General features: G+C 38.4%; 1 protein-coding gene across 2 annotated transcripts in view; it reads right to left on the bottom strand.

Annotated features, from left to right (window-relative positions):
* The window catches only part of CPEB4 (cytoplasmic polyadenylation element binding protein 4), a gene marked incomplete at its 5' end in the record, with an annotated part of 43,823 nt that overhangs the window by 8,145 nt on the left and 14,035 nt on the right, over nucleotides 1–21,643 (bottom strand). For both annotated transcript variants that reach the window (XM_082489760.1, XM_082489761.1), the window contains 4 exons: nucleotides 66–180; nucleotides 1,090–1,208; nucleotides 2,142–2,231; nucleotides 4,684–4,857. In XM_082489760.1, coding sequence (XP_082345886.1) covers nucleotides 66–180; nucleotides 1,090–1,208; nucleotides 2,142–2,231; nucleotides 4,684–4,857 — 498 coding nt within the window. The remainder of the gene's footprint in view (nucleotides 1–65; nucleotides 181–1,089; nucleotides 1,209–2,141; nucleotides 2,232–4,683; nucleotides 4,858–21,643) is intronic.

The following is a 21,643-nucleotide window of genomic DNA, read 5'->3' as shown; positions in this document are numbered from 1 at the left end:
ACCCCGTTGCTCCCCAATCAGACTGCATATTCAACATGCCCAGTGCTGCGGAACACGCAGTGTACCTGCTCGTAAAGGCCGAGGAACACCACCAACAAAAATGGTTTTTCGTGGGTCAAGAGGCTGTGAACCATCCATAACAAAATCACTATCACTAAGGTTCCAAGGCCGGATCTGAACCTATGGACAAAAAGCCTTTTTTTTTAACCATTCACAATTCAAAGTATCTCAGTAATATAAATTAAAACAGTATCCTACAAAGGAGAAAACCACTTAAATGGCTGTACTTTCTAAACTCACTTTCTACCATTCAGCAATCATTTTTCAAAATGAAATGGTAATAAGCTCTGTTAAGACAGACAACTTGATCACACTAAATTTCACCACTTCCTTGTTACCCAAATTTCTGGGAAAAAACTCACCCTCTACTTACACATTTACTTAATCATGCCTGAACTGTGCTGTACGAACCACATTGGTGCGTACGTATCTACGCTATTCGTGTTGTTCTAGCCAAGTGTGAGCACTAGACTAGCGTTATCTCAATGCAACAGGCTCCAGTGCACAAAGTTGCATGTTTATTTACTATGCAAAACTAGCTGCCTTTATATTTGCTTACAGCTGGCCAAATGTGAAATACAGAAATACAGCAAAAGTCTCTCCAACTACTAACAGACTCGCATCAGCCCCAAAACCATTTGTACTATTAATTTACAGTCCAATGCCATGTCATGTTTTTTGGCATTTAATTTGTCTCTGTCAAAACATGTCACATGCAACACTCAGGCAATATGACTTCTAGATTTTATTCAATAACAAGCATAAAATACCTGTCCAGAAATATAATTATTAAGCCAGCAATGGTGAAATTTAGCAAACCTTTTTCTAACAAAAATATGAATCGTAACTAGACTAAAAAGCTTCATAATGTCTAGTTTAAAAATAAGTAAGTTGGTCTTTTTGAGAACTTAATTTGACACCTTAAAGAAATTTAAACATTAGCACTCTGAAGACAGAAAAAAGGCATCTGAAGAGAACAATTTCTGGTTATCATACAGGAATTGTGCAGGCCCTGACAATTCTACCTACCGGTTTGTCTTTGATAGTGGGGCTGGAAACGCAAAGATAGAGCTTTCCATCTTCTTCAATACATGCATCAATCAGTGCCTGTACAGAGCTTTCATCTTGGAACAGCAAAAATGCATATCCTACAAAAGGGAAAACAAACACATAACTTCTTTTGTCCATTTGCCTATAGGAAATGCTACCATACAGTAAGGGACAAACTTTAAGATGCTCTCATGCATTTCCAACCCAGCCTCCTGCAAGTTCTCTGCAGAGACGTGAAGGAAAGCAGGGAGCTTGCTGATGAGCGCACCCTCTCCCCATTTCCTTTGGAAAGGATAAGCCAGTAGTATGAACGAACAAAAGCCACAGCTGTGGAGGCAAACCTGCCATGATGGTCTGTGGGAAGCTTTTTGGAAAACAACGGACATGTTGAAATGATGAGCTTATGAACTTTGTGTAACAGAAGAGATAAGAGACGAGCTGGTACAGTCTGAAGGTCGACGTGAAGGAGGAATTCACACACTGATACTGAAACTGCTGCGACGCCTAAATAGATGCTGAACGTGTATTGTTACAGCTGTGTTTAACCAATAATAGTTTGTGTGTATAAGTTTAAAAACCATTGAACACAGGCCATGGGGCTATTCCACGTTGTAGTAAAGTATATAACAGTTCAAGTATTATAATAAAACGGCTTCAGCACGATCACATTGGTCTGCGTCTGAATCCCAGCACAATGGTCATTAACATAAGGTACAAATCCTTTCCAGATTCTGTGGAGGGCATTTAGTTCCTTAAAGAGGACCAGACTTGACTATTATTACAAAAATGAAGAAAAAGGGGAGAAAAAGGAAAATGGAATAAAGTAAGCCCAGGAAGTTAAGGAAGAATTCTTTTAGTGCAGAATAATTGCAAAGCCACATTCTAAATTCTACCAGTTTATAACAATCCCAAGAGTTCAACATTTTTCCCCCTAAACATTGGGACATTGTCACAAAAATCTTGTCTGAAATTGAGTTTTATCACGAAAAATGATTCTAAAATGCTCATGTTATTGATTATCAGATATTTACCTTTAGGAGGAAAATAAGATTTGCTCTCTGCCTTGTGTGGCCAGTCTACAATCAAAGGTCCAAAACGACGAAAACTAGCAGTGATCTCATCTGTAAAGACAGAAGGGAAAAGGCACAAATTGAAATTAAAATAAATTGAATGGAAGACATTTGAAGAACACTGATTTCAGGTAGCTTCATCCTATAAATAAACATTCTGTGACCCTAAAGGTTCAGCAGCTCATAGCAATGCTTACTAGCTGATGGGGAATCTTTATGACAAGTCAGAACACACATTAGAAAACAAGACAGGTCAGAGATCAAGCTTTTCTTTCTACTGATGATTATAAATAAAAGCTTGTAGCCCACTAATTCGCAGAAATGGAGTCACTGCATCTATACAGCTATAATAAGCCAGCTTCAACTGTTCTCCCACAAAGCATTTAGAGACAATTTGCTGACTTGCTAGTAAGCAATCAGCTCTGCCAATATGCCTTATAATTGCAGAAAGAGTGGGAAAAAATGAAGGGACTATCACAAGACCCAGCCATGCCTGTTCGTATCACATGCCAGTGCCACATGTGCCAACTCTATCTCAGCTTGACCTCAAACTGAGTAAACTTGCAGGACATAGGCAATTTTATGGCAGAAGTGGCAAGAACATATTACTATATCACGATGCAATTCTTGCATTCATTTCAATTTGTTCTTTGACCACAAATTACTGGTGTAAATTTGCATATGCTAGTCCCACAGAAGTCTTCTAGTTGCAATTCTGTTCTTGAAATTTAGTGATTATTCCCTTTTCTTCCCCCAGAAACACACTTGAACCACCGCTAGTTAAAATTCTCTGGACAAGAATTTTTATTAAAAAATTGAAACAAAAAGAACAAGCTTCACATTGCTGGAGCATCATCTAAACCAGCACACAGCTCACCTGTATTCTGCCTATGGTATTACAGGGCTTTCTATACTAGCACGCTGTTGGGGGTTCCTAATACACAATTTAGAGCATTTTCCACATCCTCAAATTCAGTTAGAAATCTGAAAAGGTGTTACTAATTATGTCTTTTTCAGTTTCTTGACACTCTTCGATGACATTGCTAATGAAATAGCAACTGAAATCCACTGTACCGACAGCTTCTCTGTGCACTACAGATCATCAGGAACGTATACAGCAATGGTAATATGCCAAGGTTACATGCTGATGAAGATACAAACCAAGGAGAACAATATTTACTACATATCTATTCTTAAAATAGATCTCTGTTAAGAACAGCACTTAAGAGAAATTTAATATTAAAGCACATACATAAAATGCTTTCTAGAGACAGGATCAGAAAAACCTCAAAGATTCAGCTGTGATGTAGATTTTAAATCATATACTCCTTATTCTAATTCACACTTGTGCACTTAACAGGAAGAGCGCTGACAGAAGCAACTCTGAAAAATTCAAGCTACCTTCCTAGCACAGGTTTAGAAAAGGTCCTAACCTTCAATAACTAGGGTCCACAGAGACCAAACTATTCGTGTACTCATCTGCTTTTAAAACAACAAAGGTGACAAAGTTAAAAACAAACAAAACCCCAATACCAACACAGAGAGAGACTATAAGATCATTTTTCCTCTTGTAAACACCATGTCATATTTGACCTTTTAATAATAAAGTAGCTCTTATGTTTGACATGACAGTCAGATTGTCACATCACAGCAGTACATGCTGCAGTGCATAACAATCACTCTCCCTGACACAAAAAGTGGGTACTAAAATGATTCTGTGATTAAGAAAAAGCAACTTTTCAGATTTACAGTTGCTGTAGTTCTTTTAACCACGATCCCAGCACGCTCAATACAGAACTCTGGTGGAAAGAAGCTTCACAACACTTGTGCATGAGATATATATAGATATATATAGATATATATAGATTTTTTTTTTTTTAATAGCAACTGCAATATTCTGTCACCTGGGTCTGTATGATGGACCCACCACAAATTCTGGTTTCTCACTGTATGCAACTGCCTCTGTACAGATTCATTCCTGTATAAGTCCTCACCATGCACATGTCAGAAGCTACAAGAAGACATAATCATTGCTGAGAACAACCTCCGAGAACTACACATAAGCATCCAAATAAAGAGCTATGAATTACTATGCTATACAAACTTTATAACACTACCAGCAATACTTTTCCTACTACTGGCTTCTGGTGCCTATAAAATGTTTGCAATGTATTCATGAGTTTCAACGGGTGGTATTTTTTGTTTATTTTTGCACCACTATCCCTTTTTTATAATTTTCATACTGTAAAAGTCAGTTAAATGTGTGGTAACGTATGATTTTGTTCTTCAATGACAGAACAATGCTATAGCCTAAACTAGTTTGAATTATCTCACATTTGCCATGGACTGAAAGTGGTAATGTGCAAAAAGTCATTTACATATCAAAGCTTTTCTGTTGAGTTCGGAAAACAATCATTCATTAGCTAACAGACAAAAAGTTTCACACCACAGTTCTGTCATTAAACCAGAAAAAGCTTTTCTGGCTAAGATTTCTGGGGCGTACCTTCATCAATATCTGGTGGCAGTCCGCCGACAAAGACTTTACGGGAATACCGTTCCACTCTTTCTCCATTCTGATGGGAGAAGCAGTGAGGTGATCCTAAACCACTATGAAGACTCTGATCCCCACGTCCATCATCCAAGAACCCGTCTTCCATTGGAAACAGTGAAGACTGACCTAAAGAGGGGGTTAAAAAAAAAAGAAAGAAAACAAACATACTAACAGAACAAAGCACACACTGTTTAAATAATTTTTAAAAAATGCACTAGTTGCTACATTAGCAGTAGAACTGTTTGCAATATTCCCTTTTAATGAGCAGTAATGTTCTCAATTTCATATGACCCTTATCGTTTTCAATATTATTCAATAACTCAAAGGCATTATTTCAGAGAAAATATTCATAACTGCACTACATCTAATGAAAATCTGAAACAAAACAGTATTTCTAATGAATGCTCAGGTTGACCATTTTCCATTATAATTCACGTTTCCAATTAGATTTCTTTTAAAAAGGTTTAAAAACAGAAGAGAATATTAGCCAATTTTTTTTCTGGGACTTTCCCAATAGCAGACATCACTGAAACGAGAGCCGTATATATCATTTTCCAGTGAACATCTTCTTACAATAAGTAGATACAATTTCACAGTGCAGATGGGAAAACAAGAATTCTACCAGCTAAATATGCTACACATTTAAATTACCTGAGATCAAAACATATCATGAACCACCCACTTGTAAATAACAAAAAAAACCTGATAAAACAAGGAAGACCCACTATAAATTATTGTAAATGAAGACTGAAAACTGGGCAATACTGTGTCATTCCTAGAAGCACGTTTACCTAGACGTTACAACAGTGTTTTGTTAATGGACTCACTCTAAGAGAAAATGTTGTAAGCATGCTTCCCCTCACAGCCCAATGTTCTTCTATGATAATCCTTTATCATAGATTTCCTTAATAATATTTATTGCTTTTAAATAAGATTCTTTGATTTATAAATGCAACTGTATAATATCATAAATAAAGCACACAAGCTGATCTCTTCCACGAATTCACCCTTTAGTTACAGTATTCAATAGCTAGACAACAAACTGAACAGCCTTCTACTCATTTGAGGAGCGTTTTAGGAATAAATAAATACGTATGGGGAAAGTAAGCAAATAAACAAGGTGTGCTATAAGTTTTAGGATACATTTCCTTTTGCCTATGATGCGATACATTATGCCTGCTTTTTCAGAATTAATTACAATCTACCAGAGTAACATGTTGGTAAGGTTAAATTATCCTGCTTTTGCTTCCTTCCTTTGAAATAAATTTATTTTAAAAAAGAAAACATCTTGAAAATGGAAAAATTTACTAGTTCCAATATCCAGACATTTTCCATGCAAAAATCAAACAGCTAACAAGTTGAAAGAAAAAAATACAATAAAATCCAGACTCCATAGAATTTATACAAATAAACAATGGAAGGCTCAGTCAGCTTGCTTTATTTGAAATCTCAAGAATCTATGTACACCTTTAACTAAAATAAAAATCAACTATATTGGGCCTATTTCCGTAGCTAGGCCAACCTGGTTCTTCCTATGATAAAAATAGCGTAATACAGACTTAAACATTATTTTGCTTTCCCCTAGTGAACTGATGCAAGTCTTTGGTTTCATGTCTTAAGACCCCAATCCTGCAGGTATTGTTGGAAGGGAGCAATTCTCCATACCTAAACAACCTTCTCAAGTTCATCAGCATTACCACTGCTGTTAGATAATTCAACATGCATGCTTGCAGGATCTAGTTCTTTAACCTAGCAGGCCAGGACATATATTCACTATAGTCCATGCTGTGGCAAAAAAAAAACATCAACACCCAAAAGAACCAAAATAAACTTCCGCAGCATTGGTGTTCATACATAACATACACACAAACACAGCAACATAGCTCTCCAGTGCAACAAATCGTACAGATGATGTCCACTGTAAGGGTCGTGATCATTTCAGCCTCAATAGTACTACTGTGGAGTACTACCTAATTCAGTTAAAATGGTTATTTATGGCATGCAGACTATGTAAACGTATGTGAAACTGATGCTTTATAGTCTTAAATTTTTGAGTTTGCGCTCTAGTAACAACTTAATGTTTTTTCTCCCATGAGACATTGTCAACATTAGAAAATTAAATAGGAATGTTGTTACCTCGCCTTCTCCCATATGTCCTTGCTGCATGTTAAATGAGAAAGAAAACAGCCTTTCAAACATTGTTATAAGGACCAAAAGACCTTGTTTTATCGCCTTTATACTACCTCAGTGATTCTCAAGCCTTTTCATACTCCAGGTCATTTTAAATGGTGTTCAGTAGCTGACCTCCCCCACCGCCCACAATACCATGCCTTCCTTGCACCATCTCTGTTACTTATTGATAAAGCATATTGATATGAGGCTGACAAAGTATATATTTAGACTCAAAGAGAATTTTTAAAACAATTTTAGTTCTTAATTTGCACATTTATTTCGAAATCTATTCCTTAATCCTCTGCTTGGCGTATGCCTTTAAGTAAATGGATCTTTTCTCACGCGCCGGGTCTCCTGAGGCATTCTGCAACGCGCCGTGCCCTCTACCTTGCCAAGTTCATGCATACTCTAACACTGATCTTCATCTGAACTGTAGAAAAAGCCCTAACACGAGGAAAGTGGAGGACTATTGTGTTCATTTCTGTTTTCAAATTAGGTTGCTATAAAAGCTTCGCACAAAACGCACAAAATCCTTGGCTGAATTATTACTGGCAAATAACCAGCTGAAAAACTTGAAGTCAAGGAGAAAACGTCTATGCCACTAAAACTGCCTTTCAGACCTCCTGCAGCCTGTGTACAACAGTACAGATTCCCTCATACGAACTTACTACACTTCACTGTAATTATTTGACAGCTACCCACTACTTCCTACTTTTCATTTTCCAAAACAGATCAATTCTACCACTAAAAAATACAATATTTTTTTGCCCTGGCTTCCAGGACCCATTGTCAGAATACAGCCAAACTTTGCAATCAAACTTGCACGTTCTTTGTCTTTTAATCTCATTAAAGTCTGTGTCTGAAAGCAGGCCAACTGTTTTCAAAACTTGGTTTCTCCTGGCAAGTACTATGAGAAACTGAGCACATCATGCATTTTATTTTGCTTCCTCATTTAAAATTGAGGCTGACGATTAGTTTAAGCATTTAAGTATTTGTAAACCACAACAGAACAGGAGTTGCTTCCTCTTTCAAAGTAAAAATAATATCAAACCAATTTACTTCATGATTATTTAACATCTGTAAGATCATTTTACTTCTCTGCTCTTTTGCTGATAGAGATACTGCCTATGAACACCAAGAATAAATAGAAAATAATGAAGCCCTAGTCTTCAGACTGAAGCATACTCTCAAGCATTCACACAGGTACTGGCTTTATGGGAGAACCTTAAAGGCTGAGGGCCTTAACGAGTATAATTTTGCCATGGTAATTTCTAATTCAGAAATCCAAGATGCTCACATAGTCCTCAAAGTAGAAAGTTTTAAGGAACTCGTCTTTCATGGAAAGCAATCAGCAATCTTACTGCATTTCTGACAAACCTCAGAAGCCTTTGCACGTTTCAGAAAACATCAAGCACTTTCAAAAACAGCGCTGTCTACAAAGCCATAAAAATCTTGCTTGTGGTTTCTAAATTACTAACAAAACCACACAAACTCCTTCACTAGGTACACCCATTCTTGGCAACAAAGCGTGCAGCAGAGATACGATTCCCACTGCAGATCTGTGACCACAATTTAGGTCAGCAGACTCCACACTGCTTTGCCACCTGTGTCACTCAAGGCAATAGGATCTTTCTCCTTTACCAGTACAGAAAACAACAAAAAAAGCTCAGGCACCACTAGGAAGTATTTCCAGCGCCAAATACTACTAAAGAGGTTTTGAGAAACAAATACTAAGATTTTTTTTTTTTCTTCTTAGTTTGCTTCTTATTTTCTGCATTTTCTTCATCTAATGCACAAAATATCAACATTTGACATTTCAAAACATTTCTCAGGAGCCACAGTTTATAAACTACCCCAGTGCAGCACAGATACAAACTTTCTCTGCTCACTGAATTCAGAGCTCATCACATGCCATTAATTTCACACAATGTAATACACAGCACTGAAACTAAAGAATGCTCTTTTGGCAGGCCAGGAAGACAGCTAACTGTGATTTACCAATGCTGTCTCTGGCTTTCGTAATTTCAAGTTAAGAGAAACCTTTGCTATGGGAGTAGCTGAGCTGCAACATAAATGAAGCCTTAAGGTAACTGTTACCAACCAATGAAAAAGATTTAATTCTGAAGATCAGAATTATCTAATTGCCTATTCCCTGCTGAGAAATAAGACAACTACAACGCTGGTTTGGATTCCTCAAAATCTATTTTTCCTTTCCTCATTTCTTCAACATTTCAGATAATTGCACAAAGGGACTAGGACAGATTTACTAATCTCACAAGATATTTGAGCAAGAATTGTGTTACCAAACCTAAAAAATGCAAAGTATTTATGCAACAGGTTCAATTGCTCACTGATAACCTACGCAGAGATATTTTTCCAATAAAATCAGTCTGAAATATAAATTACTATTAGCAGCTGCTTCTATTATTTTGTCACCTCAACCCTCCCTGCAATACTCCTTTCTATGTAAGAAATAAAGTCCTATAAAAAGCCAATGATCTTTTGCAAAAAGTCTGCTGCTTTTACTGTCTTTCATTTTAAGGAACTTAATGAATAAGCAACACACTCAAATTTTTGTGTCTTCTCTTCATTTGAGACACTTAGTGGGCTCCTGGTGATCTCCTCTCTTTTCTTTCTTTTTTTAAAAAATCACATCTTTTGTGTCTAACATATCTCCAATTAAATGTGTTGAGCTTTCTTCTCTCTATAGGAAGCACCAACAAGACTGCCAATATGTTGTGTATAATCACACGTGCAATTCTGTATAAAGTATACAGTCACCAAATGACAAAGATATTCTGCTGAGGAAGCATGAAAAAACGTATGCAAAGCCCTAAATCACTTAAACCTCAAACTTACTACAAGGTTGTCCTGCAAGAAGTGTGCCCAGGCCGAGCACCCGATGCTTTTTAATGGTTCCTGCTGCCTTCCGATCTGCAGGATGGTAGCAATTTCAGGTGTATTTTGTGCCATTAACTGTGGAAAATTTACATTAAAAGGTCAGCTCAAGAGCAGACTGTTTAAAGCAAAGGGACCAGCAAGCAAGAGGATCCGTATCTCCTGTGAATGTCATCCCAACTTTCTAAGGCCACATTAAGACTAGGAGAATTATAAGAGCATCCATAGATCCTATTAATATAAACATCATAAACCCCTGGAATGGACAGAGCAACTGAATGCTCAAAGATAAATTACAGTTGTACCTTCATTCTCACTACCTTGCTATATTTGATTTAAGGCATGTAAAGTCTAGGTTGATGTAATACCTGTCCAGTTCTGTACCCAATTTATAACTTTAGTCCAAGAGCTCCCCAAGGCAGGGAGTCTGTTCTCTACCTGGGCACAGAGGCCAATATAGTAACACACTGCAATCTTTTATATTAGGCAGCGATATGCTCTCATTTCTTTCCTCTCAAAGATCAAACCAGACTAGTTTCATTAGTGAGTTCCAAGGAATTTCAGGTTTCTATGCACATTAATCCCTGAAGTTACCAAAGAAATATTTTTGACATTTAAAAGGGACAAATATTCATATTGACTTTTTACATAACCTGACTGTGAGAACAAGTAAGACTCAATCACACCCTTCCACCAAGCATTCGCTCTACCACAGGGACAGCTTCCCACCACCCAGCTCCAGAAAAGCTAGGAAACTTATGTCAATTTGCATATATTCTTTCATATTCTACACCAATCGTACAGGCGCTAAGAAAAATATTCAAGCTGAACAAGATTTTGCTGAAGTGACCCCAACTTCATAAGCTTTCATGAATGATGTAAGATTTTTAGGGACAAAAAGTGACAAACAAGAACCTGCAGTACAAACAAGGGAACCACTGCAGGCGAAATAGGCTACAACTCTTGCAGATGAAAGCAGTTGAGAGCAGAAGGGAAAACAAAGCCTCTATACCACCATCAGCTATGAAAGTACTATATAAATGGAGAAAAGTGTAGGAGTCCAGATTTTTTTAAAAAGAGGGATAATAAAGTTTTCTCTAAGACTATCTTGAAACGTCTCTGTATTACTTAAAAAAACTTTTAACTGTAGATGGTCATAGATGGTCAGTTTCTTATGTCGGAAGGCAAATATGATCAATACACAAACATAGAATTTCAAACTGTCACTGAAAACGTTTACTCTGCTAGTCATTTTCTTCCCCTAAACAGAAGATAGGGAGATAATTTGGTGCTGGTCTGCTTTCTGTTTTACTTAGGACTTAACTTTTAGAGAAACAGAAGTATCAAAGATTCACGGGATTATTTCTAAATGTGAGCTAGGTATCCCCGAATCTATTACAGAAAATATTTATGTTTTCTTGAGTTTTATTTTTAAATTATAGAAAAATAATTGAAGTATAGTCTGGTTTTGCCATTCCAACAGCAAAGCCTTATTTCTAAATTAATCTACATTAAGCTGTATTTTGTAATTGTAGCAAGATTAACAATGCTGTGCACAAGGCCATTAAAAGATGAGCTATAGTATTTTATTACCTTTTTTCCTCTACTACTCCCTGAGGGCAGGTAGGGTTGATTATAACTCAAGAGTTAGATTTTATCACCACTTCATGTTTCACAACGCATTTCATATGTAATGCATGGACCACATGTTTCTACCATAGGTACATTTCACAAGAAGTTCTATAAGGTCATCTCAAGCCTAGTTTCACCGGTGAAGAATCTAGCTGTATCCTTAACCAAACCAAAAGCAGAAAAAATAAAATTAGAAAGAACATCTATATTTAACCTACCTTTGGTTCGATTATCTCTGTATATGAAGGAGCAATTCAGAGACCAAGGCAGGTATATTCAGAGAGGTATATATACTTTGTCAGATTAGAACACAAAAACCATATCTGTCTGTACATATCTATATACAAAGGTATTTGTTCCTATTTAAAAGAGCCTTGTAACTTAAGTCTTAGATGACATTTTCAATAGGAAAGCTGACAGTGTCACAAAGTGTTGCATGGCAGACAAAAAAGTACCGCTTTTTGTGCATTCCTTGGCTTTAGTTCTAAAATATTAAGGACAAAAGGATTAGACCACAGTTCATGATTGTTAATGTAAGATGTGCATGTGTGCAAAAATTTTGCCCAGTTCAAGTACATAATCTCATTTCTGCCAATTTATCCAAAGCACATGACATGTTGACTGTGGAATCAACAGCTGATACATGGTAAAGAGTGGCACAGACACATGATACCTGGTCCAGGATAAATTCTGTCAATATAGAATAAAATGATCAAAATTTTAACAAATCTACACTGACAGTGGACTTATTCATGTCAGAACTTCGTATCTTACAGTCACAGCCATCTTTGTGATATTGTCAAGAGATTACTGTTTTTAAAATTGTTGTCAAAACAAAGCGACTAAAAAGGGATAGTAGAGATTCCCTATAATGTGGATTTCAAACACTACTGAACTTAAAAGAATAAAAAAACATTCAAATAGTATTTTCTTAATCTAAGACAATCTTACAATAATTAAACACCTCTATATATACATCTGGAGAATGCATATTCATCACACTTTGACAAATGTCAAAGTCAGCATGAAACCAGAAAACTAGACTACATTTGGCTGCATAGTAAAATAATGGATTAACACCTTTGGAAGTACTGATCCTGCAAAATTAAGCAGCAGAGATGCCAAAAACTGCATTTTTTCCTCCTAACTTATTTTTAAAGAAACACGATGTAAAAAAAAAAAAAAAAAAAAAAAAAAGCATGTGCTGAGAAATATAGCTCTAGTTTATGTCCAAAATGTCCAAACAAATGCTGAAAAACAAGAGTACTACTATAGATTTGAGTATTATGCTTTATTTCAAGTAAAGCCAGATACCCGAAGACAAGTATTTACCCATTCCTTCTGTCGAGAACACTAACGAAATGAAGTTTCTGGTATTCCGTAGCTTTCGAGTACAGGTCTGACTAGAATCTTTCATTTTAAATTCCGGGTCTGTGTCACAAAACACAACTGACATATAAAAAGCAAACTCGTTTCTTTTCTTTTCTTCTAAAACCCTGAGGAGAATCTACCTATAAAAGCCTTTTAGTGCTGGCTCTTCTGATGGTGATACTTTTTTGCCTGTGATTATGTTGAATTAATTGGGTTCACATGGTAAAACAGTGGAACCTGACTGTATGGTACAAAGCACGTTACCAGTGTGGTAACGTCTAATAGTTTGATTGCTGACAACTTTATACATCAAATAACCAGGGGTGGGGCGCGAGGGAGGAGAGAAGCTGAGAAACAGTGAAAGCGAAAGGTACTGTTTCCAAGCCTTGTGCAATGAGCTTTTGGGGCTTTAATCTGCCTAAAGCAAAACTGCCTCACCAAAGGGATTGTGCAGTTATAATTCAGAAAAGACTAATCTTTGGGGAAATAAAAAACAACTAATGGCTCTCAATCCCACGCACCGGACAAACCCAGCTGTCGTGTACCCAGAGACACTGCCCAGGGCAGAAAGCCACACGCGCTTCCAGACGGGCCAGTCCAGCCCAGCATCAGTTCAAATCCACCTTTGCAAGAAGCTCAAGCTAACTCCCAGATTGGACAACCAGGATAAGAAGTCCTAGACACGCTTGCAGCTTGCTATTCAAGCATAAGCCTGATGGGAAAATGGTGAAAAAAAAAAAAAAAAAAAAAGGTTAACTATGAAAAAACTGCAGTTAGGCTTTTGTGAGAGCTTTAAGAACCACCACTGTTACTATTCCTTTGGTGCTGATGCTCTCAGGTAGTCTGCCAGACTAACACACGGACTGAACCTCAAGATATCATCTTTCATACATTTCAACAACCACTTAACTACTCATGAAAGGTGACAAACCAAATCCAGTCAGTCTCACTCCTCTCTCAAAAATACAGAAGCTTCAAAGCTAACTTTGAAGTTTTCTTCGCTATCAAACAGAAGAATACAGAGAAATCTAAAAAAACATGCTTTAAATCCTAAACATAGCTACAGCTTTGTCTACAAGGTATCAATATTTTTTCCGTAATTCCGATTACACTGGGTTACTGCAAATCAGTTTAATTGTAACCCTTACATATGATACATATTTGAAGATAACTCTTCCCTCTCCTCCAGGAACCCCCACAGGGTCAGAGATAAGAAACTAAAAGCAGAAAAAGCAAATCACGGAACACAACCTTCTGCTAGAGACTGGATGTTAGTTGGAATTATACGTGTATTTCAGAAAAGCAGGCACCCTACTGCTAGTGGCACTGAGCTTTATTTTATATTAATGTATGACTTCTGGAGAATAGGTAAAACGTTATAAAAACATCCCATCTTTTCCCTCAATACATCTTCCAGTTAGTGATATGGAATAATTGGCAGCATTTATTTTATGAACACTTAAAATATTACTATATTCACTTCAAAAATAAAAAATGAAAGGCAGAGCTTGCAACTGGGAGAAGGAAAAGTATTACACAGCTTTGCCAGCAAAAAGCAAATCAGGTTCTCAGCCACAAAACTACTTCAAATGTGGTAACTTCAGTAAATTCCAAAATACATACTAATACACACTTTCTGACATGACAAAATGAAAGAATGGGATGTCATATGCTAAAAATAGCTAGACAGAATTTATTTTGTGACAAGAACAATTTATTGAACCTATCATAGAATTTATCGAGCAACTTATGAAAACATATGGAAAAGATGCAAAAACTTCACAAACCTCTCATTCACAGCCATGGCTCACAGGCACTGTGTTCCTGGATTATTTATAGGCAGCATTCCGCCTCAAGGGATGCTGGTATCTGCCTATACGATCAGCCTAACAATTAATGTAAAGGAACTGGCTGAATTCTGCCTATGCTTTATGAATAACCTGAAATGCAATTCCTGCTTGTGACCTGCAAGAGCAGGATTTACATCGGCGTATACTTACACGCTGCAACATTTAAAACCAGAGTTCCTTAAATATAATAGTAGGTTCAAAGCAACTTATTTTTGTCTGTGGAAGGAATGATCACAAGACAGCCAGGAATGCAACATGAGAGCTTTGTTCCTTTTTTAAGCATCCTCTTACTTCACTCCCAAACAATAAGGAAATAGTAATAAAAGCAAGTAAACATCAAGCATGCTCAAGTCCCTGCAGCATAACATTTCCCCATTTTTCATTTTTACAGTAACCAGCACAGATAAGACACTAATTTTTCCAGTAATACACATGAAAAAAACTGTACTATACACTTCCCCACACCCAATCCAAATGGGAAGAGAAACAGAAAACTGTATTTTAAAAGAATCAGCACTTCATTTACTCTGCCCAGGTTCTAAATGGTATACCAGTCCACACACCAACACTATTATAACAACTTAATATGACACATGAACAACCAAGACATTCTTTAGAATGCCTTCAGAAAGCTATCCCCTTTACCTCATCATTTGTGCACTAATGCCAATATGAAGATTTGTACATAACATTATTATAAATTACTGGGAAGTTATTAATGTATTATGAATTGCTTTATATCTTTGATTTTATCTATCATAATTATCCCCACATTCCATACACAAAATCTATCCTCTTCTCATACGTATCTGATCTGACTGCAGAACTGGGACTCTTAATAGTATTTCTAAGCAAAGCTGAAAGAATACCACTCCCTGTACCTCTAAAGACACTTGACATTTACATATCTAGAGAGAGCACGTGACTGCTCCACTCATCAACTATCCACATTATAGTCCAACTATCAACATTACAGTGAAAAAAAAACACCCCAAAACAAAACCCCCAAAACTGGCACCACAGCTAACCAATCTGCACTCCAACAAACAATACATTAAGCCAAGTACGGACAAATCTACTGTAAGATGTATTTTCAGATTCGCCTCATTGATAATTGCCATCACTCTACCTAATGTTGAATTAAATAAGTAGATATTGAATACAAAAACTGTATATGCATCACAATTCTTTCTCAAAATACCTGAAGTAATTGATGCAAAAATCCGATTTCAGGCTGCTGCACAGTCACTCTTGGTTATACGCAAAGACTGTCCACTACTGAAAACTGCTTCTGTCTGACTTTCTTTGGAGCTTGTTCCGGTTTGCACTTACACGTCATCTGTCACCTCCTTATCTTTCTTCAAAACTCATCCCTATTCTCATTATACCTCCCATTTCTTCTTTATCCCCAGGTTTAAGAAAAGCACTTGAGGCTTTTCTTTCTGCTCCTTTCCTGCTATTGCTAGCCAGATAAACATGCTGGTAGAGAGTATGCAAAATGTGGCTAACAAAAGACTCAGAGCTAACAATTCAACATCAAGGAAAAATGTGAACAAAGTGAGCAAAAAGTCGAAAGACAGGTAGTTTCAGCAGTTTGGGAGGGGAGGTGGGCGAACTCTCTGTTTTCTAAAACAAGGAACAGACACTACTCATGGAATACAGCTCCAAATTATAGGCTGCTTTGAAGATGATCCAGAATGGTCAGAGATTATCAAAGCAAGAATTCAGCAAAGAAAAAAGAAACCAACAACCACTTGGTGGACATCGATACTGAAAAAGGCAGGAGATTAAACACACTTCTAAAAAAAAGGGGATGGAATTAATTTAACAAAGACAAAAATATAAGCAAAAAAAAAAAGCAAGCAAGAAAATCTTAGAAAGGTTTTAATCAGATTAGCAAAACTGCTGTCACAGAATTCAGCACAATTTTGTTGGCTGTAATACTTTTCAATGTCATATCACTGATTTAGACATGAAAATTTTTAGCAGTATTTCAATGTTTTGTTGTGTTTTAAAAATCTCTAACTGCCACATCATTTGCCGTACACACATTCTTAGGAAGTATCTTGTCTAAGGCGTATGAAAGGCATTTAACTTTCCATACAGGCTCTGGAGACGGCATGGCAACGGGCCTATGAGAAATGTTTCAAGATTGCACAAAAAAACCCGTAGGTCTCATACTCCCATGAAGTTAACAGGAATCCTAATGCTGATTTCAAAGCTGGACCAGGATCAGAAAACCCTGGGATATTTGTACTGCTCTGTGGTGGCAGGGGAAGGAATTTCCTGGCCTGAAAGGGTGGTTACATTAATACCCTCTAGCTTATTGCTCAATGGCTCCATTTTAGACAGATAGCATAAATCAAGGTGTTGCTCTTCCTCAGCTGAATACCCTACCTCAAAATCCTGCAGTAGCAAAGTACAAACACGTAGTTTTTTGACATCTGCATTATCAAGACCTATATTTCTATATGCGGGTATTATCACAAAGTTTAAACTAGTCAGTAATTCTTATGTAAAAGCAGTACCAGCATAGGTAACCAACAGTATCTGTTTCCTTACCTTATTTTCTTCCAGTACTATATTTAACAATATATATATTTAATACAAGTCAAACTCAAGCTCTGAAAGCAGTTCCAAAGGCAAATAAATGTCAACATTTTGAAAAATTCCCCAAACTCTGAGCAGCACCACAACCTACAAACTACTTCCCACACACTTAAAGAATATCAATAAATGCAAATGAATTAATTTAATGTCAACAGTAATTCACCTCTTCCAACTGAAAACAAATACTAAACTGATACATTTCAGTACATAATTTGGATTGTGCTATAATTTCCCAAATCATTCCAGATGATTGCAAAAGTGTTTATTATACAGTCTTAAATGCTGCATCCCTGTCCTGGGATTTTTGCAGTTTTCATCATAATAAGAGAATTTGCAGCAAATAGTAAAAAGAACAGCACTAACTTAACTGCTTTATTTTTTAAATCATATGCATCAGTGTACACTGATACAAATGGTTTAAATTATTTATTAGGCAATGCACAATGTTTCCTGAGATAGTATAAATGGGTCTTGGCTTTTCACAGTTGATAACAGAAAATTAAGGTGCTAAAGCCAAGGAATAATCAGGAAAAAATATCAAAGGTCTTAACCTAAATGACACTTTACCTTTGCCTCAGGGCAACCTGTGTTCCAGTCCACATACGCCTTCCAAAGAACAGGCAAATTCTCATTTCATTTACGTCCGCCTAAATGCTGCCAACTGCAGACTGCTATAAATTAAAAACCTTTTTTAAATTGACCCCATTTTCTTATTGCATACAGTGCCACACCACCAGGCAATCATTTGACAGCTTGGCAATCGGTCTGGTTCCAAGGCTGTAACTGCCCCAAACCCCCTGGACAGACCCACGGTCCTTCTGCTGCCCGAACCACCCGCGCCCCGTGCGCTCGCACCGCTGCTGATGGGCCCGTGGGGTTTGCAGGTGAGGACTCACAATTATGGAGGGGGGGAACAAGAGAAGAGAGGGCCTGCCTGCGACTTCAACAATACAGCCCTATTGACAGTCTCCATTGTTGTTTAATACCGGTAGTGCACAAACCGCGCAGGGCCCGCAGGCTCCAGCACGCCTCCAGGAAGCACCACACAAACGGCGACCTTTCAATCGGCGCTCAAGGACCAGCACGCTCCGAACCACGTTACCGGAGCGGCCACCGAGGGCAACACCCGCCAACGCGCTCCTCTCCCCGCCGCCGCACCGCCACCGCTCCCGTCAGCCTCCAGCACCTTCAACGTACAGCCAAGGCCCGGCTACGGCTCGGAGGCTACGCCCCTCGCCGAGCGCGGCCCTCACACGGCCGCCCCACGGGAGAGCAAAGATACCTCGGGCTGCGGAACCGCCCGGGGCAGCGCTCGCTGCGCGGGGACGGGCACTGCGCGACCAGCGCGGCCCCGCGGCGGTGCACAAGGCCGGCGTGCGGGAGAGCCCACAGCGGCAGCGACTGCGGGGGGGGTGGGGTGGGGGTGTCTACGCCCCCCAGGGCCCCCTCTAAACCAGCGATCGGCCGTGCAGAGGGGGTTGACTTTTAAACTGGAGTCTTTGCCTCCAGGGTTCACTGGATTCCCACTTAAGAAAACAAACAAACAAGCAAAAAAACCAAACCCAAATTTCTGTTCCCCGCTGTGTGAAATGCAGACGCTCCCCCCCCCCCCCCCCCCGCGGGGCAGGTGGTAGCGCCGGGGGAGAGGCTGCCCGCCGCCCCGCTCGGCGGCACCGCCGAAGTTGGGGGTTATTTGAATTTCTCACTGGGGTTATTTTAACTTCTCACTGCATCTCGGCTATACTCAAGTCCTCTTTTTTTCGAAGTTTGAGGCATAATTTATTATTTTTTTTTTCTTCTCCCAAATCAAGTTTTGCCTCTCTGAGCCTCATCGAATGAAGCGTCTCTTACAAAGAAGCTTTCGGTTCCAGCCACAAAGCCAAATGTCAATTTAAATAAGAAAGCTGGAAGTTTATTAGGTAATAGCAAACGGATGTAAAATCGTACATAAAATTATGTGTGGTTGTGATTACTCCCGTGTAAGGTTAGAATCCAGTCTATGATCTGATCTCGGCATTTATTAATGGAAAATTTCTGCTCCTTCCTGTCACCCAGGTGATGCCATTTCCTTACCGGATTGGTGGCTGTTTCTAAACAAAGGCCCTGGTAAACCCCAACTATTGGGAAGATATGGATAAATCAACAAACACTTCAATTGCCAAGAGAGGAGGGACTGGGGGAAAAAGCATACCAAAAGACTAGAAAATTAAAATACTGAATATTGCCCCCAAATTTTGAATATTAGCTGCATTTGGGAAGAAAGCGTGCTCTTGCTTGTTAAGAGCAGTTAGAACACTTCTACTCTAACCTGAGGGAAAACCATGGGTTGCAACAGGAATGGGGCTGCTGATTTCAAATAAAGCACACCCAGCCTGTGTGTCCCCCATCGCAGCTCCACAGCATGCGTTGTTGTTTATTGCTATTAGACCCTGTTCAGCAATATTTTGAGATAGTAAACCAATTGGTTTTCCTCTTAATTAATATGCGCTCAAGTCTGCAAATCCCGTTAGCCTTTCCTAGTTACTGCATAGGAGGTAAAATCCAAGAGGATCCTGAGTAGGAAATATTCAACACAGTAATTCATCCCCAGTTTCCAAAGACAAGTACAGCAAACCTAATTGTCTACAGAAAATTGCCGACAGCCTGGTGCAGTGAAGTGAAAGCTTTTGTGCATTTTATCCTAAGTTGGACGCAGTAAAAAGTTGCAAGTGAGTAATCCTTAGATGAGACTGTTCTGAGAGAAGACACACGAATGAGACCAGCCGCTGATGCTGCACTCCGACGCCTGAGGTGCGACAGCCACGGTCTCCTGTGAGAGCTCGCTCATGTCCAAGGGGCAGCACAGGCACGAAGGCGACTCAGCACCCGGAGGGATGTACGCATCTGCCGGAGGTCTTGGACTTTCAGAACTCCATAACTAGATCATGGAGCTCTTCGCACAGACCAAGAATAGGGAAGAAAGGTTGACCTTCGCCACCACGCTCAAGCATTCCTCACTGCTATGAAAACGACGATTGTTTTAAAATTTAAGAAAAACTTCAAAATTTATTATTTTACATCTTAAGATAGATTAGATTTTGTCCTGTGCATATATAAAAGACGTTTCCCTAAAAAGAATTGTAGCCTCTGTTATTTAGCCCTTGGCAAAAATTGGTACTGGTTCTCACCAGATTCTCATTAATTTTCTGGATCATATAGGAAAGCAAATGGCCCTTTCTACTCAATTAATATGAACATGTTGCATAATCCACACAGCTAGAAAGGAAACAACTAGTTCCGTTTCTTATCCGATATCCAGAAAATGCCGTCAAAACTATTTTGATCCCTCTCATCAAAGAACACTTTGTAAGGTTTACCTACTTTCTTCACATCTGAAATAGTTTTTCAGACCAACATTAAAGGGCTGGTGATTGCTTTAAAAACAGAGTTAGGTATATCTGCTTGGTCAGAGAAATCCTGAATGGTGCCTGTTCTTATCATTCTGGTTTTCTATCTCTAAAATTTAGAGCTGCTGTTCGACTCTCTCTCCCAGTGTCTGTATGCATATTCTGACCTTACACTACTTCTAAAACCTTCCTTTTTGCACATAAATATGCTTAGACTTTAGAGACTATTAGTATTAGAGACTCACAGCATTCATGCAGATACTGAGCTATTCACACCCAAATTTTACAGGAGTGCTTTGCAGTGCTAGAAGCAGATGTACTGGCTTGCTCCTTTAATCCATTTCACCTTGCATAATTTCCAGGCAATAACCTTATATTCTGAACAGAACCATAGGATACTTCAGTAATAAAACAGTCTGTGGTTATAACGTATTTAAAGACATTTCAGTGTCACTTAACAAGGAAATATTTAGTCAATCTACTACTATTACAGTAATGCTCAAATTGCCATCTGGAAGACCCAGATTCAAAAATCAGTCTCTGGATCCCAGGCTCAGCTCGCGAAGGCCGAATACATTGTAAAGAAGATGCAATTAGTCTCCAGGGAAAGGCTTCTGCACGCCGTCATTGGCTATGCAGCATGCAGCACACTCACTCGTGTGGATAAAAATAACATATTGAAATGGCAGCTGCTCAGCAAAGGAAGAGGATTTGAGCAGGGATAAAAATATACCTTAAAAAGAGGGGGGAAAATGATAAAAGGCCTATCAAAAGCGTTAAAAGGTAATACTGAACGTACTGAATCAATGATAGTTAAGATTCACCTTTGGACCTCAAGCAGGAAACACTATTTCATATAGCAGGACAACCCAAGAACATAATTATTACTGTCCTAAACAAATCCAAGACTAGCACAGCCTAATCACCTCAGTCAAGAAGTACACACTGTGAATGGATTTTGTTAAATTTTGAAGAATTCCTACTTAGAATTTT

The sequence above is a fragment of the Vanellus vanellus genome, assembly GCF_965231255.1.
Source record: "Vanellus vanellus genome assembly, chromosome: 13".
Lineage (NCBI taxonomy): Eukaryota > Metazoa > Chordata > Aves > Charadriiformes > Charadriidae > Vanellus > Vanellus vanellus.
Note: the sequence above shows the minus strand (reverse complement) of the source record. Positions and strands in the feature narration are given on the sequence as shown.